This window comes from Pseudophryne corroboree, chromosome 7 (assembly GCF_028390025.1).
Source record: "Pseudophryne corroboree isolate aPseCor3 chromosome 7, aPseCor3.hap2, whole genome shotgun sequence".
NCBI lineage: Eukaryota > Metazoa > Chordata > Amphibia > Anura > Myobatrachidae > Pseudophryne > Pseudophryne corroboree.
Window position 1 is genome coordinate 248,394,783 of NC_086450.1, and position 21,212 is coordinate 248,415,994.

Here is a 21,212-nt window from a genome sequence, read left to right on the forward strand (position 1 = left end):
CTCTCACAGGTGGATCCCTGGGTTCTGCAAGTAGTATCACAGGGATACAAGCTGGAGTTCGAGGCGACACCCCCTCGCCGTTACCTCAGATCAGCCTTGCCTGCTGCCCTCGAGGAGAGGTAGTACTGGCGGCAATTCACAAGCTGTACTTCCAGCAGGTGATAATCGAGGTACCCCTCCTTCAACAAGGCCGGGGTTACTATTCCACAATGTTTGTGGTACCGAAACCAGACGGTTCGGTGAGACCCATTCTAAAATTGAAATCCTTGCAACACTTATATACGAAGGTTCAAGTTCAAAATGGAATCGCTCAGGGCGGTTATTGCAAGCCTGGACGAAGGGGATTACATGGTATCACTGGACATCAAGGATGCTTACCTGCATGTCCCCAATTACCCTCCTCACCAGGAGTACCTCAAAATTGTGGTACAGGACTGTCATTACCAATTCCAGAAGTTGCGGTGGTCTGTCCCCGGCACCGAGGGTATTTACCAAGGTAATGGCCGAAATGATGATACTCCTTTCGAAAAAAGGGAGTTATAATTATCCCGTACTTGGACGATCTCCTTATAAAGGCGAGGTCCAGGGAGCAGTTGTTCGTCGGAGTAGCACTATCTCGGGAAGTGCTACAACAGCACGGCTTTATTCTGAATAGTCCAAAGTCGCAGCTGGTTCCTACGACGCGTCTACTGTTCCTGGGTATGGTTCTGGACACAGAACAGGAAAAAGGGTTTCTCCCGGAGGAGAAGGCCAAGGAGTTGTCATCTCTAGTCAGAGACCTCCTAATACAAATACAGGTGTCGGTGCATCAATGCACGCGAGTCCTGGGAAAGATGGTAGCTTCTTACGAAGAAATTCCATTCGGCAGTTTCCATGCAAGGATCTTCCAGTGGGATCTGTTGGACAAGTGGTCCGGGTCGCATCTTCAGATGCATCGGCTGATAACCCTGTCTCCAAGGGCCAGGGTGTCGCTGTTGTGGTGGCTGCAGAGTGCTCATCTTCTAGAGGGCAGCAGATTCGGCATACAGGACTGGGTCCTGGTGACCGCGGATGCCAGCCTTCGAGGCTGGGGGGCAGTCACACAGGGAAGAAACTTCCAAGGACTATGGTCATGTCAGGAGACTTCCCTACACATAAATATTCTGGGACTAAGGGCCATTCACAATGCCCTAAGTCAGGCTAGACCCCTGCTTCAACACCAGCCGGTGCTGATCCAGTCAGACAACATCACGGCGGTTGCCCATGTAAACCAGCAGGGCGGCACAAGAAGCAGGATGGTGATGGCAGAAGCCACAAGGATTTTCCGATGGGCGGAAAATCATGTGTTAGCACTGTCAGCAGTGTTCATTCCCGGAGTGGACAACTGGGAAGCAGACTTTCTCAGCAGGCACAACCTCCACCCGGGAGAGTGGGGACTTCATCCAGAAGTCTTCAAAATGATTGTACACCATTGGGAAAGGCCACGGGTGGACATGATGGCGTCCCGCCTCAACAAAAAGCTAATAAGATATTGCGCCAGGTCAAGGGACCCTCAGGCGATAGCTGTGGACGCTCTGGTAACACCGTGGGTGTACCAGTCGGTGTATGTGTTCCTTCCTTTGCCTCTCATACCCAAGGTACTGAGAATACTAAGAAGGAGAGGAGTAAGAACTATACCTGTGGTTCCGGATTGGCCAAGAAGAGCTTGGTACCCAGAACTTCAAGAAATGATCTCAGAGGACCCATGGCCTCTGCCGCTCAGACAGGACCTGCTGCAGCAGGGGCCCTGCCTGTTTCAAGACTTACCACGGCTGTGTTTGACGGCATGGCGGTTGAACACCGGATCCTAAAGGAAAAAGGCATTCCGGAGGTAGTCATTCCTACGCTGATTAAGGCTAGGAAAGATGTGATCGCAAAATATTATCACCGCATATGGCGAAAATATGTTGCTTGGGGTGAGGCCAGGAAGGCCCCAACGGAGGAATTTCAACTGGGTCGATTTCTGCACTTCCTACAGTCAGGAGTGACTATGGGCCTAAAATTGGGTTCCATTCAGGTCCAGATTTCGGCTCTGTACATTTTCTTCCAAAAAGAACTGGCTTCACTGCCTGAAGTTCAGACTTTTGTTAAGGGAGTGCTGCATATTCAGCCCCCGTTTGTGCCTCTAGTGGCACCGTGGGATCTCAACGTGGTGTTGGATTCCTGAAGTCGCATTGGGTTGAGCCACTTAAATCCGTAGAGCTAAAATATCTCACGTAGAAAGTGGTCATGCTGTTGGCCTTGGCGTCGGCCAGGCGTGTATCAGAATTGGCGGCTTTGTCATGCAAAAGCCCTTATCTGATTTTCATATGGATAGGGCGGAATTGAGGACTCGTTCCCAATTCCTTCCTAAGGTGGTATCGGCTTTTCATGTGAACTAACCTATTGTGGTGCCTGCGGCTACGGGGGACTTGGAGGACTCCAAGTTACTGGACGTAGTCAGGGCCCTGAAAATCTATGTTTCCAGGACGGCTGGAGTCAGGAAAACTGACTCGCTATTTATCCTGTATGCACCCAACAAGCTGGGTGCTCCTGCTTCTAAGCAGACTATTGCTCGCTGGATCTGTAGCACGATTCAACTTGCACATTCTGCGGCTGGGCTGCCGCACCCTAAATCTGTAAAAGCCCATTCCACGAGGAAAGTGGGCTCTTTTTGGGCGGCTGCCCAAGGGATCTCGGCTTTACAACTTTGCCGAGCTGTTACTTGGTCGGGTTCAAACCTCTTTGCAAGAGTCTACAAGTTTGATACCCTGGCTGAGGAGGACCTTGTGTTTGCTCATTCGGTGCTGCAGAGTCATCCACACTCTCCCGCCCGTTTGGGAGCTTTGGTATAATCCCCATGGTCCTTACGGAGTTCCCAGCATCCACTAGGACGTCAGAGAAAATAAGATTTTACTCACCGGTAAATCTATTTCTCGTAGTCCGTAGTGGATGCTGGGCGCCCATCCCAAGTGCGGATTGTCTGCAATACTTGTATATAGTTATTGCCTAACTAAAGGGTTATTGTTATGAGCCATCTGTTAGTGAGGCTCAGTTATATTTCATACTGTTAACTGGGTATAATATCACGAGTTATACGGTGTGATTGGTGTGGCTGGTATGAGTCTTACCCGGGATTCAAAATCCTTCCTTATTGTGTCAGCTCTTCTGGGCACAGTATCCTAACTGAGGTCTGGAGGAGGGTCATAGTGGGAGGAGCCAGTGCACACCAGGTAGTCCTAAAGCTTTCTTTAGTTGTGCCCAGTCTCCTGCGGAGCCGCTATTCCCCATGGTCCTTACGGAGTTCCCAGCATCCACTACGGACTACGAGAAATAGATTTACCGGTGAGTAAAATCTTATTTTCTACTCTTTTATCACATCTCTTCATACCATACCTCCCTATTGTGTCATTTTTATCCACCCTACGCAATCCTTCCCTTCCTCCTCATACCTACCCTGTTTTGATCCCCTCCTCCTGCTCCCCTTTCTAATAATCATAACAGTCTTCTCTTCATTGAGGGACTATAAGGGTCACCCCATACCGGTCGGCTTGGCAACCTTACAGCAGCTTTCCATTTGGGAACTGAGCTCACATATACGCAGTTGTTGAAATAGTACCTGTTTACTATTGTTTCTCATCATTACACTATTAGGTTCATTTTAGACTGTCAGGCATTTAGTTATATAGGGCTGATGTTTTGATCTATGACTTGTTATGTGAAGCTACATCTATCCAAGCCAGATATTGATGCTTTGAAATGACTTGCTGCCCTGCTATTCTGTTTTGCACTGGTTAGTCCTATATTCTGACATCACTTACACCATCTAGTGGTCACTCTATACATTATATGTATAACCTCACCATAGGGTTTCAAGGGCTCTAGAGCTGAAGCATCTGCCTGTCCCATCCATTGGGTGACTCTGCTCTATGAAACTTCCTACATTGCTACTTTAATAGTTTTCAAAGTTTGTCATTTTTGACAATTTTTGCTTCACCTTGTGAGTTCCTTGCACATTTACTATAATAGGGAGGGGAGGAATAAAAAAAGAAAGGAAATCCTGTCGCTGGTACTGCAAGTTGTGTAAATTCTTTGTAATTTATACCTAACTACTTTTCACTGGTGTACCCCCTTTTTTTTCTCTCTTTTTTTCTTCTACTTATATTGAAATACAACAGGGTTACTTAGTGACTGTTAAATACTGTGGTTATAGGATTCCCTATTTTACACATTGCGATATTTGTTTTATGTGGTTTACTCCCCCTTTTTCAATAGTACTCCTATTAACCTTACTCACTTTCTCACATAACCCTAATATATCTTACGGGGGCAACTAATACTCTCCATTGGTTTAGGGTCCTCCAAGTGTCAAATCCTGGGATCGATAACTACCATATTAGGGTTTGTTACAGATCTTGTGTCCAGCCCTATTGTTAACTTTTCAATTTTGAGGTGCTCTAGCTTAAATTCCTAAGCTCCGTACCCTGTTGCACTATACCATGTGAACTATGATGATAGTCTAAAATGAAGGGGTGCTAAGGGCTATTTATCTGTGATAGTGTGTGATCCCATTATTGACTACCAAGGTTCACTTTGCTTCTATTCACTGGCTTTAAATTGTGTGACTTAGATACTCTATTATTACTAGCAGGCCCTGGGAAGGGCATGGATAAATTTGTAGACAAATTAACGGTATCACATCAGTCTCCTTCCACCTCAGACATGGTGAGAAACAGAAATAAGGGAGATAACGTCCCCTCACATTCTGCATCTGCGTCAGGTGACCCGCAAGACTCCCATACATCTACCACCCTACAGGTAATACCAGTGAAATCTCTTCCATTGGCTGATATGGCGTAAGAAATGTCCAAAATAATTTTACCTCTTCTTAACAAACCCCTTGAGGACTTGAACACTAGACTGGATGCTGCATTGGCTAGGCTTGACTCTCATTCCACGCACCTAGACACTTTAGAACAAAGAACTAGCGATGTGGAGGATTCCCTACATACAGTTCAACAACAAGGTCACTCACAGGCCAATGTTATTCAAGCCCTTGATGACTTGGAGAACCGCAATAAGTGGAGTAATCTCCGTTTCATCGGTGTCCCAGAGTCAATTCCTGATTCTCAATTAAATTATTTGGGCTGTAGTGGAGATTTCCCCACCCCCCAGATTGTGGCCAAATTCTTGGACTACAGGGTTAAGGAAAAAATTCTAGCCCAATACCGTAGATCACAGGTCCACGATTACCGAATATTAGTTTTCAAAGATTTCTTAGCGGATGTGTCCCAAAAACGTAAAGCATTTTCAGAGATCTGTCGCTTTCTCCATGACCACGAAAGGCGTTTCGCCCTACTTTACCCAGCAAAACTTCGAGTAATAATAGACAGCCAGCCAGTGTATTTTGATGATCCTCACTTGGCGAAATGCCAACTAATGGTTTCTCGCTCACCATCTCAGTCTCCTAGAACCCCGTAAATTAAAGGAGTTCTGTTACAACTAGCCTGTTATTTTATCCTCTCTTATAGTCTGTCGCACAGTTAGCGTTATAACTACTAATTCTGTATGGTATGTTTAGGACAACTATGCTGACCCTGAGGTTCTCCATAACCTCTTCCTTTATTATTAGTTGATATTCATCGATGTAGACGTCTTTATCCTCTAGCCCAGAGACACTTGTGATCCCAGGAGTTTTATGTAGCCTTTGGTCAAAATGACAGCTTTTTACTGCTTCTATGTTTATATGTTAATAGATATATGCTGATCTTAGCTTTTTTTCATCTGTATTCTCTCCCTAGCCCTCCCTTCCTCATTCTCATTTGTTTGTATTTGTGGCCTTGGACAGCTTAAATGCTGCGCGGCCCTCGTTTCTTATGTTACAGTTATAGGAAAATTTGAAAAGATGTTGATTTGAAGCATGGATATATATATATGTATTGTTGATGCTTTGTACAGGTTGTGTGGCATTCACTTCCAAATTACCAGATTTGCACCCTACAACTGCACTTACTAACTATCTTTTACAATGTGCAGCCTTTTCACGTTATGCTCCAATGTATTTACTTTCTGCATTTAGCCAGTTGCCCCGAGAGGGGGTGAGTTAGCCATGCCGCTTGGTGAAAGTTCTACGTCCACTGCCCCAACACACTTGCGCCTCCTGTCATGGAATGTGGGTGGAGCTAATAGTCCACTCAAACGCAAACCAATTATAACCCACCTCTGTAAATTCAACTCTGACATAATGTTCATTCAAGAAACTCATTGGAAAACTGGAGAAGATTCTTCTCTTCGTGCCCCCTGGTTAGGCCACTGTGTTGAAGCATCCTACTGTACCAAATCCAGAGGCGTTGCCATACTAATACGCAGATCCTTACCATTCACCATTTTAAATCAGGTTATCGATCTAGACGGGAGATATATCATCCTGGACATAAATATTCATGGCTCTAAATATACCCTGGTTAATATTTATGCACCGAACATAGACAAACATTCTTTTCTTAATAATTTACTACAGATTCTTAACCAAAGAGATAATTTTCCTTTAATAATTGGAGATGACTTTAACACTGTTGCGGATCCCACATTAAACAAATCTCCAGCCGCTAATCCACACTCTTCTCACTGGGATGTTATCTCTACATTTACTACGTCGCTACAATTATCAGACCAGTGGCGACTACTCAACTCTTCAGACAAATTGTATACATTTAATTTGGGGTTCATAGATCTTTCTCCCGTATAGATTACTTTATGATTTCAGGCATTCTCGTGACTAATCTTTTTAACGCAAAATTACACAATATTGTTATTTTGGACCGTGCTCCCATATCTATTATACTTAATCTTGGGTTTGCCCCCTCGTCAGATAGACTTTGGAGATTACCGTCTCACTTGATTTCTTCTGAAGAGTTCAAACTTTTTTTAAACGCACGATGGGTGGAATTCACTGATGATGATATTGAGCATTGGGATTCTCCCCTTCTCTTCTGGGAATCTTCAAAGGCTGTGATGAGGGGACATAATATCCGTTATGTAGCTAACAAAAGGAAGGAGTCTGTGGCCACATATAATGCCCTTAGAGCAGAAGTTTCATCCATCTTTGCTACATATTCCTCATCTCCAGATGATAGTACCTTGGAATCATACAAAAAAAGCTAGACAACTATTGGAGAATTTTCTTCTTACTCAGGCCAAAAACTCACTAGAAATCTCCAAACACAAAGTGCAGAGTCTTGGCCACCATGTCACGTCCTTGGAAAACTAGGACACATATTGTGGCTATTAAAAATCCCCATACTCATACTCTTGTCACGGATTCTAAACGAATCCTAAACCTGTTCCATGAATACTACAGCAACCTGTATGCGGATCAGGCGATAGATTCAGATTTGCAGACCCATATCCTTCGAAAAGCCCGTCTCCCAAAATTATCACAGGCCCAAAGAAACCAGCTAAGTGGAGCAATCACATTAGAAGAAATTTCCCAGGTTATTAAGAGGCTAGCGCCTTGTAGATGGCCTGACTGGAGATTGCTACAAAATCCTTCATGATAATATACTCCCGATCTTACATGAGCTTTACCAGACTATCTATAGAGACTCCCCTAATTACCCATCCTTTAATGAATTGCATACAGTCTTAATACCTAAACCAGACAGGGATCCTCAACTGTTAGGATCTTATAGACATAACATTATTAAATGTTGATTTTAAAATTTTATCCAAAATCATGGCTAATCGTTTGCAACAAATTTTGCCGAACCTCCTTACTGACCATCAATTGGGTTTTGTAGCAGGCAGACATTCGGTTCGCGCAATTAGATCTGCGATAGCGGCCACCATTTCCTCCTTTCAGTCATCTCATTCAAACAATATGCTACTTAGTGTAGATACAAAGCGTTTGATACAGTGCTTTGGCCACAACTGTTCTCTATATTGGAGCACAGGGACTTTGATCTGGAGTTCATAAGATTCATTTATTTTTTTCTATCGCTCTCCCACTACTTCGCTCTTGGTTAATGGGTTGAGAAGCAATGCTTTAACCATCTACAGAGGCACTCATCAGGGATACCCTCTTTCCTCCCTACTCTTCAATTTATCACTTGACCCTCTTTTACGAATTCTTCAGAACTGGCCACAATTCCAGGGAATACATGTTGGATTGTGTGAAATAAAAATGTCTGCTTTCGCAGATGATCTTCTTTTATATGTTAATTGTAAATTTCTGATTATTTCTAAATAAACATTTAAAATGCCAGCGTTTATATATGCTGCGGTCGCAAGGCGCATCTTATTACCATATACGATAAAAGTGCACTGTACGTAGCAAACACTACATCCCTTAAGAGAAAGCAAGCACTCGCACACATTGTATTACTGAGGTCCAATGCTCAGATGTATATATTTGATATTAAAAGGGTATGCATACAATATAACACATGGACAGTATATATATAGTTACAGAGTTACAATTACACAAGAAGCAGTTGTAGTTACATAAGGATCAATTACAGCCAGCATACTTCACCCAATTTGCTTAATGCACAGTCTTCTCCATCTTTGAATCTGCACCAACAGCAACGAAAAACAGAACTTCTTGGGTGAGGGGAAATACCTCTATACTGTGTATTGGGGGAAGTACATGTCTGGGACTGAGTCTTCTGTTATTGGTCCAGGCGAGGGAGATCTCTCATTCATGATGTGTTATTGGTCAGTGTGAGGGCTTTTGTTCTAGGTTGCTGGCACATGTGTATTCAGGAAATCCTTTGTATTCATAAATTTGGTCATAACTAATCGTTGCAATGTGCTACAATCTAACCACCGCTATCAAACCAACACACACATTCTCCTGATCATTTTGACACCAAGCATGATATGTTTAACTTGTTCCGTTCCAATAATACATATATATCTGATGTTATAACTCTCTTAGATAAATACATTATGTCTGGTGCTTGACATGTTTAATTTATGTGTTGTATGAAATATGTGTTGAATAGATCTTTATGGCTTGTCTGTGCGAATGCGTAGGCTACTATATATCGCTGTGCACGCTGTGTGTATGCACATGCACAGCGACCCATCTGTTTGGAGTTTACATGTGCTGTGTATGTAATGTTTTTTTACTTTGACAAATAATCCCTGTGAATCAGTCCCTCTTATTTTAGACAAAATTAACTCTTATGGCAGCGTCTCCGGATTGGTTATTAATGCAGACAAATCAATAGGGATGCTGTTATGTTCGGATAGATCTATTCCGCAGTGGAGTAATATGAGTCCCATAAAATAGACTTCCTCTTCTTTATATTATCTGGGAATAACTTTAACTAGAAACCCTTCTGACTTATATAAATTCAATATTACCAGGGCAATTCAAAATATTTCTCATGAGTTAAAGGGCTGGAAACATTTACCTCTCTTGGAAGAGCAAATTTGATCAAAATGATCACTTTTCTAGATTATTTATTACAGGTTCTTCCTCTGCTACTCACTCAAAATGATATAAAATGTATTAATGGCCATTTTCGATATTTTATATAGTGTGGAAGAGGCTTCGCATTAGTTTACTAAAGCTGTGCCAGACCAGGGCCAATGGAGGTATTAATTTTCCGGGTGTGGTGCGTTATAGTCATGCAGCCCATTTAAGATATTTAATTGACTGGGAACATGGCACTAGTGTATACGCAAATACGTTACTTGAATCTCAACTATCTGACGATTTATACTGCTAATTTTCTCCACACTCGTGATCCGGATATCCCACTTATTCTTCGAGACAACCCTCTGCTCTAGTCTACGAGAAAGGTCTGGCACATTTTGAGACGCAAAATTGGGTTTAATGCTCATTTCTCCATACACCTCCCCTTCTGCAAAAACCCAGGCTTTCAGGGCGGCTTGGCAGCTCACCCCTTCACCATATGGAGGCTAGGAGGGATCACTTCAATTGGGCACTTAGTTCATTCAAAAGACCTCTCACATTTCTAGAAGCAATGGCTAGGTTTGAAATTCTTCTATCTTATCCAGTGGCATTTTTACAAGCACAGCACTATATCTCTACTGTGCTGAGAGAACTTAAAGGTCCAGCTTGGGATAACCCTTTATATATTCTTATTCGTCAAGGATCTTCTAAAAAAACAGGTGATTTCCTCTCACTATGTATTCCTGGGAAGTCCCATTGATCATACTGCCTCACAATCAGGGATGAGCCAGTGGTTAGTCCACTTACCAACTTTCTCGACTCAGGACCTCTTACAGTTTCTTAATATTTCATGCAAATGCTTATCCTCTAGTATGTACCAGAAACTATTTTTTAATGTAATACATAGAACTTATCTATCTCCTAATAGACAGTTTCTCATTGGCTTAGTCCCATCTGATAGTTGTCCCAAATGTTCTCAGGGCCTTGCAGATTTGTACCATTGCTTTTGGGACTGTCCAATAATTAGAGGCTTTTGGACATGGGTCAAACGCGATGCAGAAATTGCTTTGATTAACTATGTCCCTCTTTCCCCTGAATGGGCTATTTTTGGATTCCCCCCAAAATCTCAACGTATTACAAAGGGAGGGAAGAAGTTGCTCTTAGCCATTAGCACTGCTGCCAAAAAAACAGTATTGCAAAACTGGATAAATCCTAACCCCCCCCCCGTCCCTTTCCCTTTATAAATAAAAATTACATCATATTTTTAGAATGGACTGGGTGGAAACTATGTTAGAAAAAGAAAAGCGGGTAGGTCCGTTCTTTGATGTTTGGGAAAGTTACATAGCAATGCAAACTGTCTCAGTACACGAGGGAATCCACAAAAGCTTACTACTGACTTCGTGGTATGGATTACATATCCTAGATGGGGATCCTCCCATTACTCTTGATTAATTGATTTCCCTAAATTTTATTTTTGGGTGGGTGGTGAATGCTACACATTCACATCACATACACATTCACATCCTCCTGAATCTAAAGTGAAATTGTGCATTATACATTATGCGAATATTACATAATGTTTAATTACTCTTATTGCGATCAGTTGATAGCTAAGAAATTACACTACACGATGATATATGTAATGTTAATATTTTATTGCACGCTCTGTGTACATGTCTTGTGAATGATATGTCTTTCTTCATGCTTCAATTAAAAAAATAAAAATAAATTCTGATTACGTAGTTTTCCTATTTCCCACTTGCCGAATACCTATGTTGAATTTCATCTTCCTAACATATCGGGAAGTAAGAAAATTAGTGATGAGTCAGTCAGTGAGCGAGTTAGTGAGTGAGGGCTTTCACATTTTTGTAGTTTATTAAATTCTACACACTGAAGGTGCAATTCAAATTTTGATCTGATTGTCTGTTTGGGTGATATCGTTCACGCAACACAAGCCACGCATCGGTAACGACGTCATTATGTCAATCCCCTTTTCATCCCCTTAGGGGAGGTTTATTAAAATTCTAATTATGTAGTTTTCCTATTTCCCACCTAAAGAATACCTATGTTACATGTCAACTTCCTAACATATGGGTAAGAGAACAAGTGATGAGTGAGTGAGGGATTTCGCATATATATATATATATATAGTTTCAGAAACTGCAGGAAATGGGAAAACTGAACACTCCAGTAAGGTATGGGTGAGGTGGGCTATCTTTTAGGGTATGTACCGAACATGGGTGCCATCTTGAAATTGTCCATCTTGAAGCTAATCAGTTGTTTTCAAATGGAAAGGGGGTCGTGTAACATGTCAAACAATATCTGAATTTGCTGGAAAGTTTATTGCTACAAACAGATTTGAAATAGCAGTTATGATTCAAAAGTCGCGGGAATTACAGGCCGAACTGTTCTCCATTTAATGTGTGGGCATTGTGTTGCATTGTGGGCTCTTCACAAAGGATGCCAAAACCATTTTTGAGGTTGTTTCGTCAGTAGCACTTCTTGGACGACCACTCCGTGACTTGTCAGCCACAGTCCCAGTTTCTCGTAATTTGGAAATTAGGCACCTGACAGTGTTATGTGAAATTGGAGGTCTTTCTGGGTGCCGGTTGTTGAAATCTGCAGCTATGCAGTGCCGTTTCTTGCGGCGGGCGAGCCGTGCAACCGCACGGGGCGCCCGCCGCGGCACTTCTTGAGAACTTTCAATCTCCCCTCTCCTCCTGAGTGCCCAGCTCGGGGGTCGGGTTTTCGCGGAATGACGCGATTGCATCGTGACGTCACGACGCAATCGCGTCATTCCGCGAAAACCCGCCCCCCGAGCTGGGAACTCGGGAGAAGGGGGAGCCAAGCCGCGGCGCCGCGCAGACGAGGGAGAGGCGGCTGAAGAGCGGGAAGAACCGCTTCAAGTGTAAGTCAGCCCCTCTCCCTCTCTCTCTCTCCCTCCCTCCTCACCACCACCACCTGCCGTACTGTGTAAAATGGGGACACCTGTCTGCCAGAATGTGTAAAATGGGGACTCTTGCCTGCCGGAATGTGTAAAATGGAGATGCAGTCTGCCGTAATGTGTAAAATGGGGGCACGTGCCTGCCACAATGTGTAAAATGGGGACAATTTCCTGCCGCAATGTGTAAAATGGGGACACTTTCCTGCCGCAATGTGTAAAATGGGGGCATGTGCCTGCCGGAATGTGTAAAATGGGGATGCAGTCTGCCGTGATGTGTAAAATGGGGCACGTGCCTGCCGCAATGTGTAAAATGGGGGCACGTGCCTGCCACAATGTGTAAAATGGGGACACTTGCCTGTTGTACTGTGTAAAATGGAGGCACGTGCCTGCCGCAATGTGTAAAATGGAGGCACGTGCCTGCCGCAATGTGTAAAAGGGGGACACTTTCCTGCCGCAATGTGTAAAATGGGGACACTTTCCTGCCGCAATGTGTAAAATGGGGGCACGTGCCTGCCGGAATGTGTAAAATGGGGATGCAGTCTGCCGTAATGTGTAAAATGGGGGCACGTGCCTGCCGCAATTTGTAAAATGGGGGCACGTGCCTGCCACAATGTGTAAAATGGGGACACGTGCCTGCCACAATGTGTAAAATGGGGACACTTGCCTGTTGTACTGTGTAAAATGGAGGCACGTGCCTGCCGCAATGTGTAAAATGGAGGCACGTGCCTGCCGCAATGTGTAAAAGGGGGACACTTTCCTGCCGCAATGTGTAAAATGGGGACACTTTCCTGCCGCAATGTGTAAAATGGGGGCACGTGCCTGCCGCAATGTGTTAAATGGGGGCACGTGCCTGCCACAATGTGTAAAATGGGGACACTTGCCTGTTGTACTGTGTAAAATGGAGGCATGTGCCTGCCGCAATGTGTAAAATGGGGACACGTGCCTGCCACAATGTGTAAAATGGGGACACTTGCCTGTTGTACTGTGTAAAATGGAGGCACGTGCCTGCCGCAATGTGTAAAATGGGGACACTTTCCTGCCGCAATGTGTAAAATGTGGGCACGTGCCTGCCGCAATGTGTAAAATGGAGACTCTTTCCTGCCGCAATGTGTAAAATGGGGACACTTGCCTACCGTGCTGTGTAAAATGGGGACACTTGCCTGCCGTGCTGTGTAAAATGGGGACACTTGCCTGCCGTGCTGTGTAAAATGGGGTCGCGTGCCTGCTGTAATGTGTAAAATGAGGACTTTTTTTTTTTATCCTGTGGTGGCCGTGATGATGAGATCGGATGAGGCCACGCCCATCTTAACAAAGCCACGCCCGTTTTAACGAGGCCACGCCCCCTTGCCGGGAGCGCGCGCGCATGGTTTTACTCTTTATATCTATGGGGGGGGGGGCGCATTTTTTTTTATGTGAATGGGAGGGGGGGGGGGCATTTTTAAATCTCGCACTGGGAGCCAAATTGGCTAGAAACGGCCCTGCAGCCATGATATGGAAACTTCATTCTCCAGACATCAAAATGACCTCAATTCTCTTCTCTTTTGTCAAAGCCATTTTCAGTTACCTGCAACAAAAAAAAGTGTTGTAACTTTTGAATCATAACTGCTATTTCAAATCTGTTTGCAGCAGTAAACTTTTCAGCAATTTCCGAAAATTTTTGAAAAAACGGACTTAGATTCAAGTTGGCCAATTTCAAGATGGTGCCCATGTTCGCTACATACCCTAAAAGATAGCCCACCTCACCCATACCTTACTGGAGTATAAAATTTTCCCATTTCCTCCACAGTTTTTGAAACAAAAGGGTGTACTGCGACTTTTGAATCACTATGTATATATCTTCACAATCTCAGTATAAAAAGCAATTCCAACCGAAATGAAATCAGCACACCACCATACTTTACAGTTCATCAAATGCTTACATTAGCAATACAACTAGCACATACACTGCTTAAATGTGAGAGAGCGGCCGCCATTGGCCCAGTACCCCCACACACCTAATGGATCTATTGGTTAAGGTTGTCAGTAGGGTTGCCTAGGTAACTGCTTCTATCTGTTGTATGCACTTCCGGAAGTGATGTCATGCAGCGATGCATGCCGGGACCGGATATACGTTCCACCGCGATATGGTTGCGTTCCGCTGCAGGTGCTTCCAATTACAGAGCCACGGATGCGGTTGTTAACCAGATTCCTGACAGGTGAGTGACAGTGTTTGCAGGTGTGTGGCGGTACACTGGGCCAATGGCGTGTGCTCTCTCACATTTAAGTAGTGTATGTGCTAGTTGTATTGATGCCCTTGAGGAAGGTGGAAGCCCACCAAAACAGCTTTCGGGCAGAGGGGGCTAAGGCTCCATGCATGTTATCCAGGGGGACACGTAAAGTATTGCACAGACACGTGTTTATCTTCACTGGAACTTTGCTGTGTGTAACATTATGCTGCTGCTAATATAAGCATTTGATGAACTTTAAAGATTGGTGGTGTGCCGATTTCGTTTCGGTTGTAATTGCTTTTCTAGATTGTGAAGATACTACTAAAATGTGTGCGGTTTTCAGTAAATATATGTGTATATATATATATATATATATATATATTATATTATACACATCTCTCTCTCTCTCTCTCCTCTCTCTATATATATATATATATACACACACACACACTCCCCAGGGGGTACAAAGGAGCAGTGTTGCACTGACACACCAAGCCCTCTCTATATTACCTGTATTAGGGTAATTCATGAACCACAAAATAATGTGCACAAGCTGCACATAACATTTTCCCTGAGATGCCTATAATAGGAGCACACTCCATTGTACCCCATAAGTGTTGCCCATTAAATACATATCTTATCAGTCCTGATGTTCTGCTCTCCTGTTCTCCTGTAACAGTGCCTCAATGGTACTGCCATAACTCCTGCATGCCGATCCTCCAGATATGCCAATCTTAGAATCACTGCCCATGACACTTTCTGATTACCTCAGCGCGTGTGGTTACTCTACACTGTAACTGCCACCAGCTGAAGTGATTTTTCGAGACATGCCCAGGGCGAGCTTCAGCTCTCACCTGCACACACAATTATTTATACTTAAAAAATAGGTAACATGGGCTGCTTGGGGTCTCGGGTGCGAAAACACAGAACCAGAACTAACATTGTATTTAATTCAAGAATATCTTGCAAAGCATAAAGTTATGAGAAAAAAAAGGTTACAAGAATCTAATAGTTTAAATAGTCACACAAGAAATCACAATGTCAAGAAATAAAATGAGAAGAAAACACAACGATCAGGTCACCTGTAGTGTAGAACGCTGGGGAAGTGAGGCCTCTTCAGATCGCCTATAGGATCAAGTCTCTCATTTGATCCACCCCACGACAATGAACAGTTTGCATTGGATGTTTCTCATATGTAAATCCACAGCAGCCCACACCCGCCAGGGGATTCCTTTTTAACCCTTCCAAAACCAGAATTGATTGATTCTAAGGTTAGGCTATGGGGTCTTTGGGTCACTCGAGCAGAGGCGGATGCGCTTATCTCTGTTGCTCTTTGAAGCTTGGAGATCTGGTCTTGTAATCAGCCAGGGCTAGTTTTTACAACATGCTTCAGGAATACCAGTTCACACCTTTCCGGCCATTGGATTATTCAGAAATGAACACAGATGGCTGCAAACGCAACCTAAACAAGGACCTCACCTTTATAAAATAGATAGCACCAGTGACCCCATATATTACAGACAGCATCAGCGAACTCCAGATCCTACAGACAGCATACGTGAGCCTCTGTACACCACATACAGCATCTGGGATACCCGTTTACCACAAAGAGCATCCAGGATCCTCGTATTCCACAGAGAGCATCCATGAGCCCCGTATACTACAGATAGCATCCGTTATCCCCCTATACCACAGAGGATCAATTACCCTGTTGAGGACCACAGAGTGTATACCACAGAGCATCAATAACCCTGTATATTACAGACAGCATCAATGAGCCCTAGATACTATACACAGCATCCATGACCCCCCATATACTTCAAAAAGCATCCGTGACCTTCAGTATACTACAGGCAGCATACTGTATGTGATCCCCATATACCACAGAGAGCATCAGTGACCCCGTATACTACAGAAAGCATCAGTGACCCCTGTATACCACAGAGAGCATCAGTGACCCCCGTATCTCCAGAGAGCATTAAATTAAAATTTTATGTTTTCACAACACACCTTGGTAATGGGCTGGCTGACACTTGGGGCAAAGCTCCTCAGTCCTCACAGCAGCTGCTTCAGTGCGCCTACGCTGAGCACTCATCCCTCCTCCCATTCATTGGAGAGGAACTTTGGGCAGTCGGGGAGGCACAGCCGCAGACGGACCCAGGGGGCAGAGCTTATCGGTGTGGGGGTTGAGTTTACCATGGCTGGGGGTAGAGCTTCAGCCAACATGGGATGGGACGGGGTAGAAATATTGTAGCAATTGTGTATGGCTGCTGGTGGTTGAAAAGTGATAGTCAAAACTTTGGCTGACCTCACACTATCTGCACTGCAGGGGATACTGTGGTCCCCATTGTTAATCCGGCACTGTCCTGTAGAGGACAGAAATAAGTTAAATAGCAGGAGGAATAAATATTCCTGGAGCAAAAATTCATTTGTAGCTATATATGTGTATATTGTATTTTGAAATATTATCTACCAAGCATGAATTCAGGGAAATTAAAATTTCATAGCATAGAAAAAAACAGTTAAATCACAGTTCTCTGGGAATAGTTATAAATATACGTTGGACTGCATTATTCAGTTATATACAGTATGATGAGGTTTCAGACATACATTGTTCCTTTCTCTATGTAAATGCACAGACAGCGCTGGAGCCTGTTATGTCTGATTTGCACATTTTTTTGTTGTTGCAGATGCGTTTTCTGTTTCTACGGGAGAAAATGGTGGAAAGACGGATTCAGTAGCCAACCTGCAACCACAGTCCTCCCTGAATTCCATCCAGAGCTCCCCAGGGCCCAAACGCTCCACAAACACATTGAAGAAGTGGCTGACAAGTCCTGTAAGGCGTCTAAACAGTGGGAAGGCTGAGAGCAACATCAAGAAGCAGAAGAAGAGAGAAGGCCGTAATCTTGGTTCCCCAAGAGCTAGTGATGACACCACCCCTCAGGGTGACAGTGCGGATGAGGTGGGACAGGTTAATTTTTGTCATGGCCCTGACATTAGCAATTGTGATTTTCCTTTGTGGAGCTTATTTTGTTCATAAAACAGAACTTGTCGACATTACTACTGGCTCAATTTAAATGTCATGGATTTAACATCTGCATGAAAATATGTCAGTGTGACAGCTACAAATGTGATTTGCAAATAGGTATTATTAAGTACAAACTCATATTTTAGTAATAACTGTTTTTCATAATATTTAGTGCACTATGTAAGTGTAGAAACAAATTGCAGTATATCCTAGCTTTTCCAGTACCAGGAACTACGCTAAGGCATAAGGCGGACCAACCCACAAACATGTTGGGACACTTTTTGTCTACGCTCTGTCATAAGAGAATCTGTGATTCATTTATTTATTGCACACTTACGTAGTGCAATAAATACGAAGTAAAAATATCTGAAATGTGACAGTTCCTTATTAGAAAATGCGTTTTCCAATAGTTTTATATTTTACTATTTAGCGTGCCCACTGCAGCATTTTGGCTCTTATTCAAAGGTTATCGTATCATTTATGACATATACTGCATTTGCTATGAAGGAGTGACTACATTGTAACATGACCGTATACTCTACAGCATGTTTATCAGTTATATATTTTGGGTGCATACCCGTTTAAAACTTCCCCCATAGTAGAGTAACACCAGGCGACAGCTTTTATCCCTTTGCCTCCTGTTAATATGCATTTCTTAATTTCAGAAGGGCAAGAAAGGATGGGACGAAGAGGCAGATGATGACTCCCACACTCCTCTTCCTCCGCCAATGAAGATCTTTGACAATGAACCGGTGCCAGATGACAAGGTACTTAGGATTTTTCCTTGTCAGATGTAATAATACCGGGCTACATAATTTCTTCACATGAGAAGATCTGGATGAAATCAATCAGGGTGATATACTGTAATGTGTGACGTGGGACTTTTAGATAAATTTGGGCACTAAAATTATAGCAACTAATCTGACCCTACAGTAAATGCTTTGTGTAACGTAGTTTAGAAAATCAAAGCTGATACGTGATTGGCCAGCATGAGTTTCATGTGCATTAGTTTTCTTACATGTCACTAATAGTACAGGTGTTGAATAGATATTTGAATAAGACAAAAGACATTGAAATACTACTTGATACAAGTGTATATTCATCCGATATAAAGAAGAATAATGCTGAATGTACTTTGTATTGGTTGTGTAACAATCACATAAGAATGATGTGACTGCGAGACTACTAGAATAATGTAAATTATGTAATGTAATTGCATCTGGGTGCCATGTACATTCCATATGTTTTTATTTAAAATTTCAGCTAAATCATAAGAACATCCTCAATGTGCTCAGAGATTTGCAAATCAATGCAGTAGCGTCATTTGTATATAGTGGTGGAGTACAACTAAAATTAGGGCAGATATCGACCTTAGCATCCATGGGTGGCGATAGGATAAGCATCCAGGGTTTAAGTATAACTTGAATCAGTGCAGATAGTGGGACTAGCATCCTGGATTGGAACATTTGGGATCAGTGCAGATCGTGGGAATAGCATCCAGACGTACAGCAAGCATATCTGGGATCAGTGCAGGTAGCAGGATGAGCCATCTGTGATTAAAGCAAAATTCTGACCAGTGCAGAAATTGGGATTATCATCTAGGGGTGCTGCATTGCTCTATATTTTGTAATCTATGAAAAGGTGACATTATACAGCCCCCATCATAGTGGGTGTTTTATGTTCTCGTCAGCACTACAGTATATCTTTGTGCAACGCTCTTAAATCCAGCATGATGCAGTTCTAATTAAGGTATCGAATGCATCGAACTTCTGATGTAAAGAATTTACAAGATGGATTCTGTATTAGGACCATTTCATCGCAGTACTGTCATATGAAGTTTGGAAGATGTGACTGCTTAATTCAGTTACTGTAAATTTCGCTCTGTTTCCCTGGCCTGCAGCACATGAGGAGCTAGAAGTAATGAATAGTCAACCTCCATACTCACTGTATGTGAAGTCATAAACCCTTCCTTATGAAAAGTATGTTGTCAGTATAATGTCCGCTTCTACGATACCATTGCTGTAAAGACCTTTATCCATTTTATCAGATGAAAACAACATTTTAATTAAAATATTTTAAACAAAACTAAAGCACAAATTACTTTATTGTTTAGTAAATGCAAGATTAGTGTGGGTCAAGGGCGCTACTGTTCTTTTGCTGCCTGCAATTTACCAACTGGGATTTCCCTATATCCCTGAAAAGTCAATGAAGATGTGTAGTGGTGTTAGACCGATTGTTGCTGAAGGACGATAAGTAAGAATAAAAAACAATATATTTAATTCTGATAATAGTTCAAGGATGATAATATAAAATTAGGGTGATAGGTATACACCCAATTGCAATAGAAACAATGAAACAATATAACAAATACAGTGGAGTGGGTATATTTAAAATGTCCTGCTGATGACGTACCCAGTAGATGGGATGTGGAGCCACAAGGGTGTAGTAGCAGGGTGTGTCCAAACAGACACCCTGCTGGGCTGCAGAGCTTGTGTAATCGGTCAGTTTGATTAGGGTTCCATCCTAAAGTCAGAGTCACTGTTGGTTCCGACACGTTTCAAGCTATGTGCTCTCTATCAATGATTAAACTTTATTGTTTAATCATTGATTCACAGGCTTTTCATAGTTCACCCTATGAGTTACTGTATGTATAATAGTGAGAGACCCGGTCCTATTTCTAATCTTCAGGATTCAAATACCTCATCCTATTTTACAGATATTATTAAATAATTGTTGGGTCTAGAAGGTTGTATTACCATGGAAATGACTTTACTTCCACTTTGGTATCAGGTCTACTGAATTAATAACGCTTATAGAATTTCCCTTGTGCAGGCATAACAATTTTCTTATAACCTTTATTTCTCTTTCAGCCAATGGACAATGGAGAGCATGGGGTCTAGCTGGTGCTAGAGGAGCTTGGGCACTATAGAGTTAAACTTTCAGGCCAGATCTCCTCTATACCCCGCACCCCTACCCAGGGCAGCCATTTTAATTTTAGTGCCCTAAGGTGCTAGGCACATTTTCAGGTGCTCCGCAGCTGTATTTATCAATATCCCTTTCACACTACCTTGAAAATCCTAGGTTTTTGCACATGAACGCTCATCAACCTGGGATTTTGGTTGGTCTGAATGCAAACTACCCGGGACAAACCTATTTCTATTTAACCAATACTAATAGCAATACTAATCTGTAGCTTTGTGGATTTATACGAGATTACTAACAGACAACAGTTCCCATTTTTTCTGCATACTGGATTCTAACAAAACTGGAAGTTTTACTGAAGTGCCACAGTACTAACAGAAACTAATATTGTTTTGCTGTCTACATAGATATAGCAGCTGTTCTTAATTGGAATAGACCAGTGGTTCTCAAACTCGGTCCTCAGGACCCCACACAGTGCATGTTTTGCAGGTAACCCAGCAGGTGCACAGATGTAGTAATTAATCACTGACACTTTTTAAAAGGTCCACAGGTGGAGTTAATTATGTCAGTTGTGATTCTGTGAGGAGACCTGCAAAACATGCACCGTGTAGGGTCCTGAGGACCGAGTTTGAGAACCTGTGGAATAGACTAACCGGCTTGGTTTTATTACAGTATGTGAAAGATTTGTCT

The 21,212-nt window shown here is 42.8% G+C and overlaps 2 protein-coding genes across 9 annotated transcripts in view; one reads left to right on the plus strand and one right to left on the minus strand.

The window, feature by feature from the left end:
• The window catches only part of KALRN (kalirin RhoGEF kinase), a 1,402,249-nt gene that overhangs the window by 1,327,091 nt on the left and 53,946 nt on the right, over positions 1–21,212 (plus strand). For 6 of the 8 annotated variants that reach the window (XM_063934074.1, XM_063934072.1, XM_063934075.1 and 3 more), the window contains 2 exons: positions 17,263–17,534; positions 18,266–18,367. In XM_063934074.1, coding sequence (XP_063790144.1) covers positions 17,263–17,534; positions 18,266–18,367 — 374 coding nt within the window. The remainder of the gene's footprint in view (positions 1–17,262; positions 17,535–18,265; positions 18,368–21,212) is intronic. The other 2 variants (XM_063934073.1, XM_063934076.1) reach the window with 1 other exon arrangement.
• Positions 12,226–20,119, minus strand: LOC134945050 (putative protein CRIPAK). Its single transcript, XM_063934080.1, has 2 exons — positions 20,013–20,119; positions 12,226–13,929 (listed from the first exon to the last, which is right to left on the minus strand). Exon 2 carries the CDS (start codon positions 13,271–13,273, stop codon positions 12,335–12,337), a length of 939 nt encoding a protein of 312 aa, XP_063790150.1. The 5' UTR covers positions 13,274–13,929; positions 20,013–20,119; the 3' UTR covers positions 12,226–12,334.

What these genes read in the sequence shown, in the direction of transcription:
- LOC134945050 (XM_063934080.1), bottom strand. Translation starts at nt 13,273, where the DNA reads ATGCCTCCATTTTACACAGTACAACAGGCAAGTGTCCCCATTTTACAC.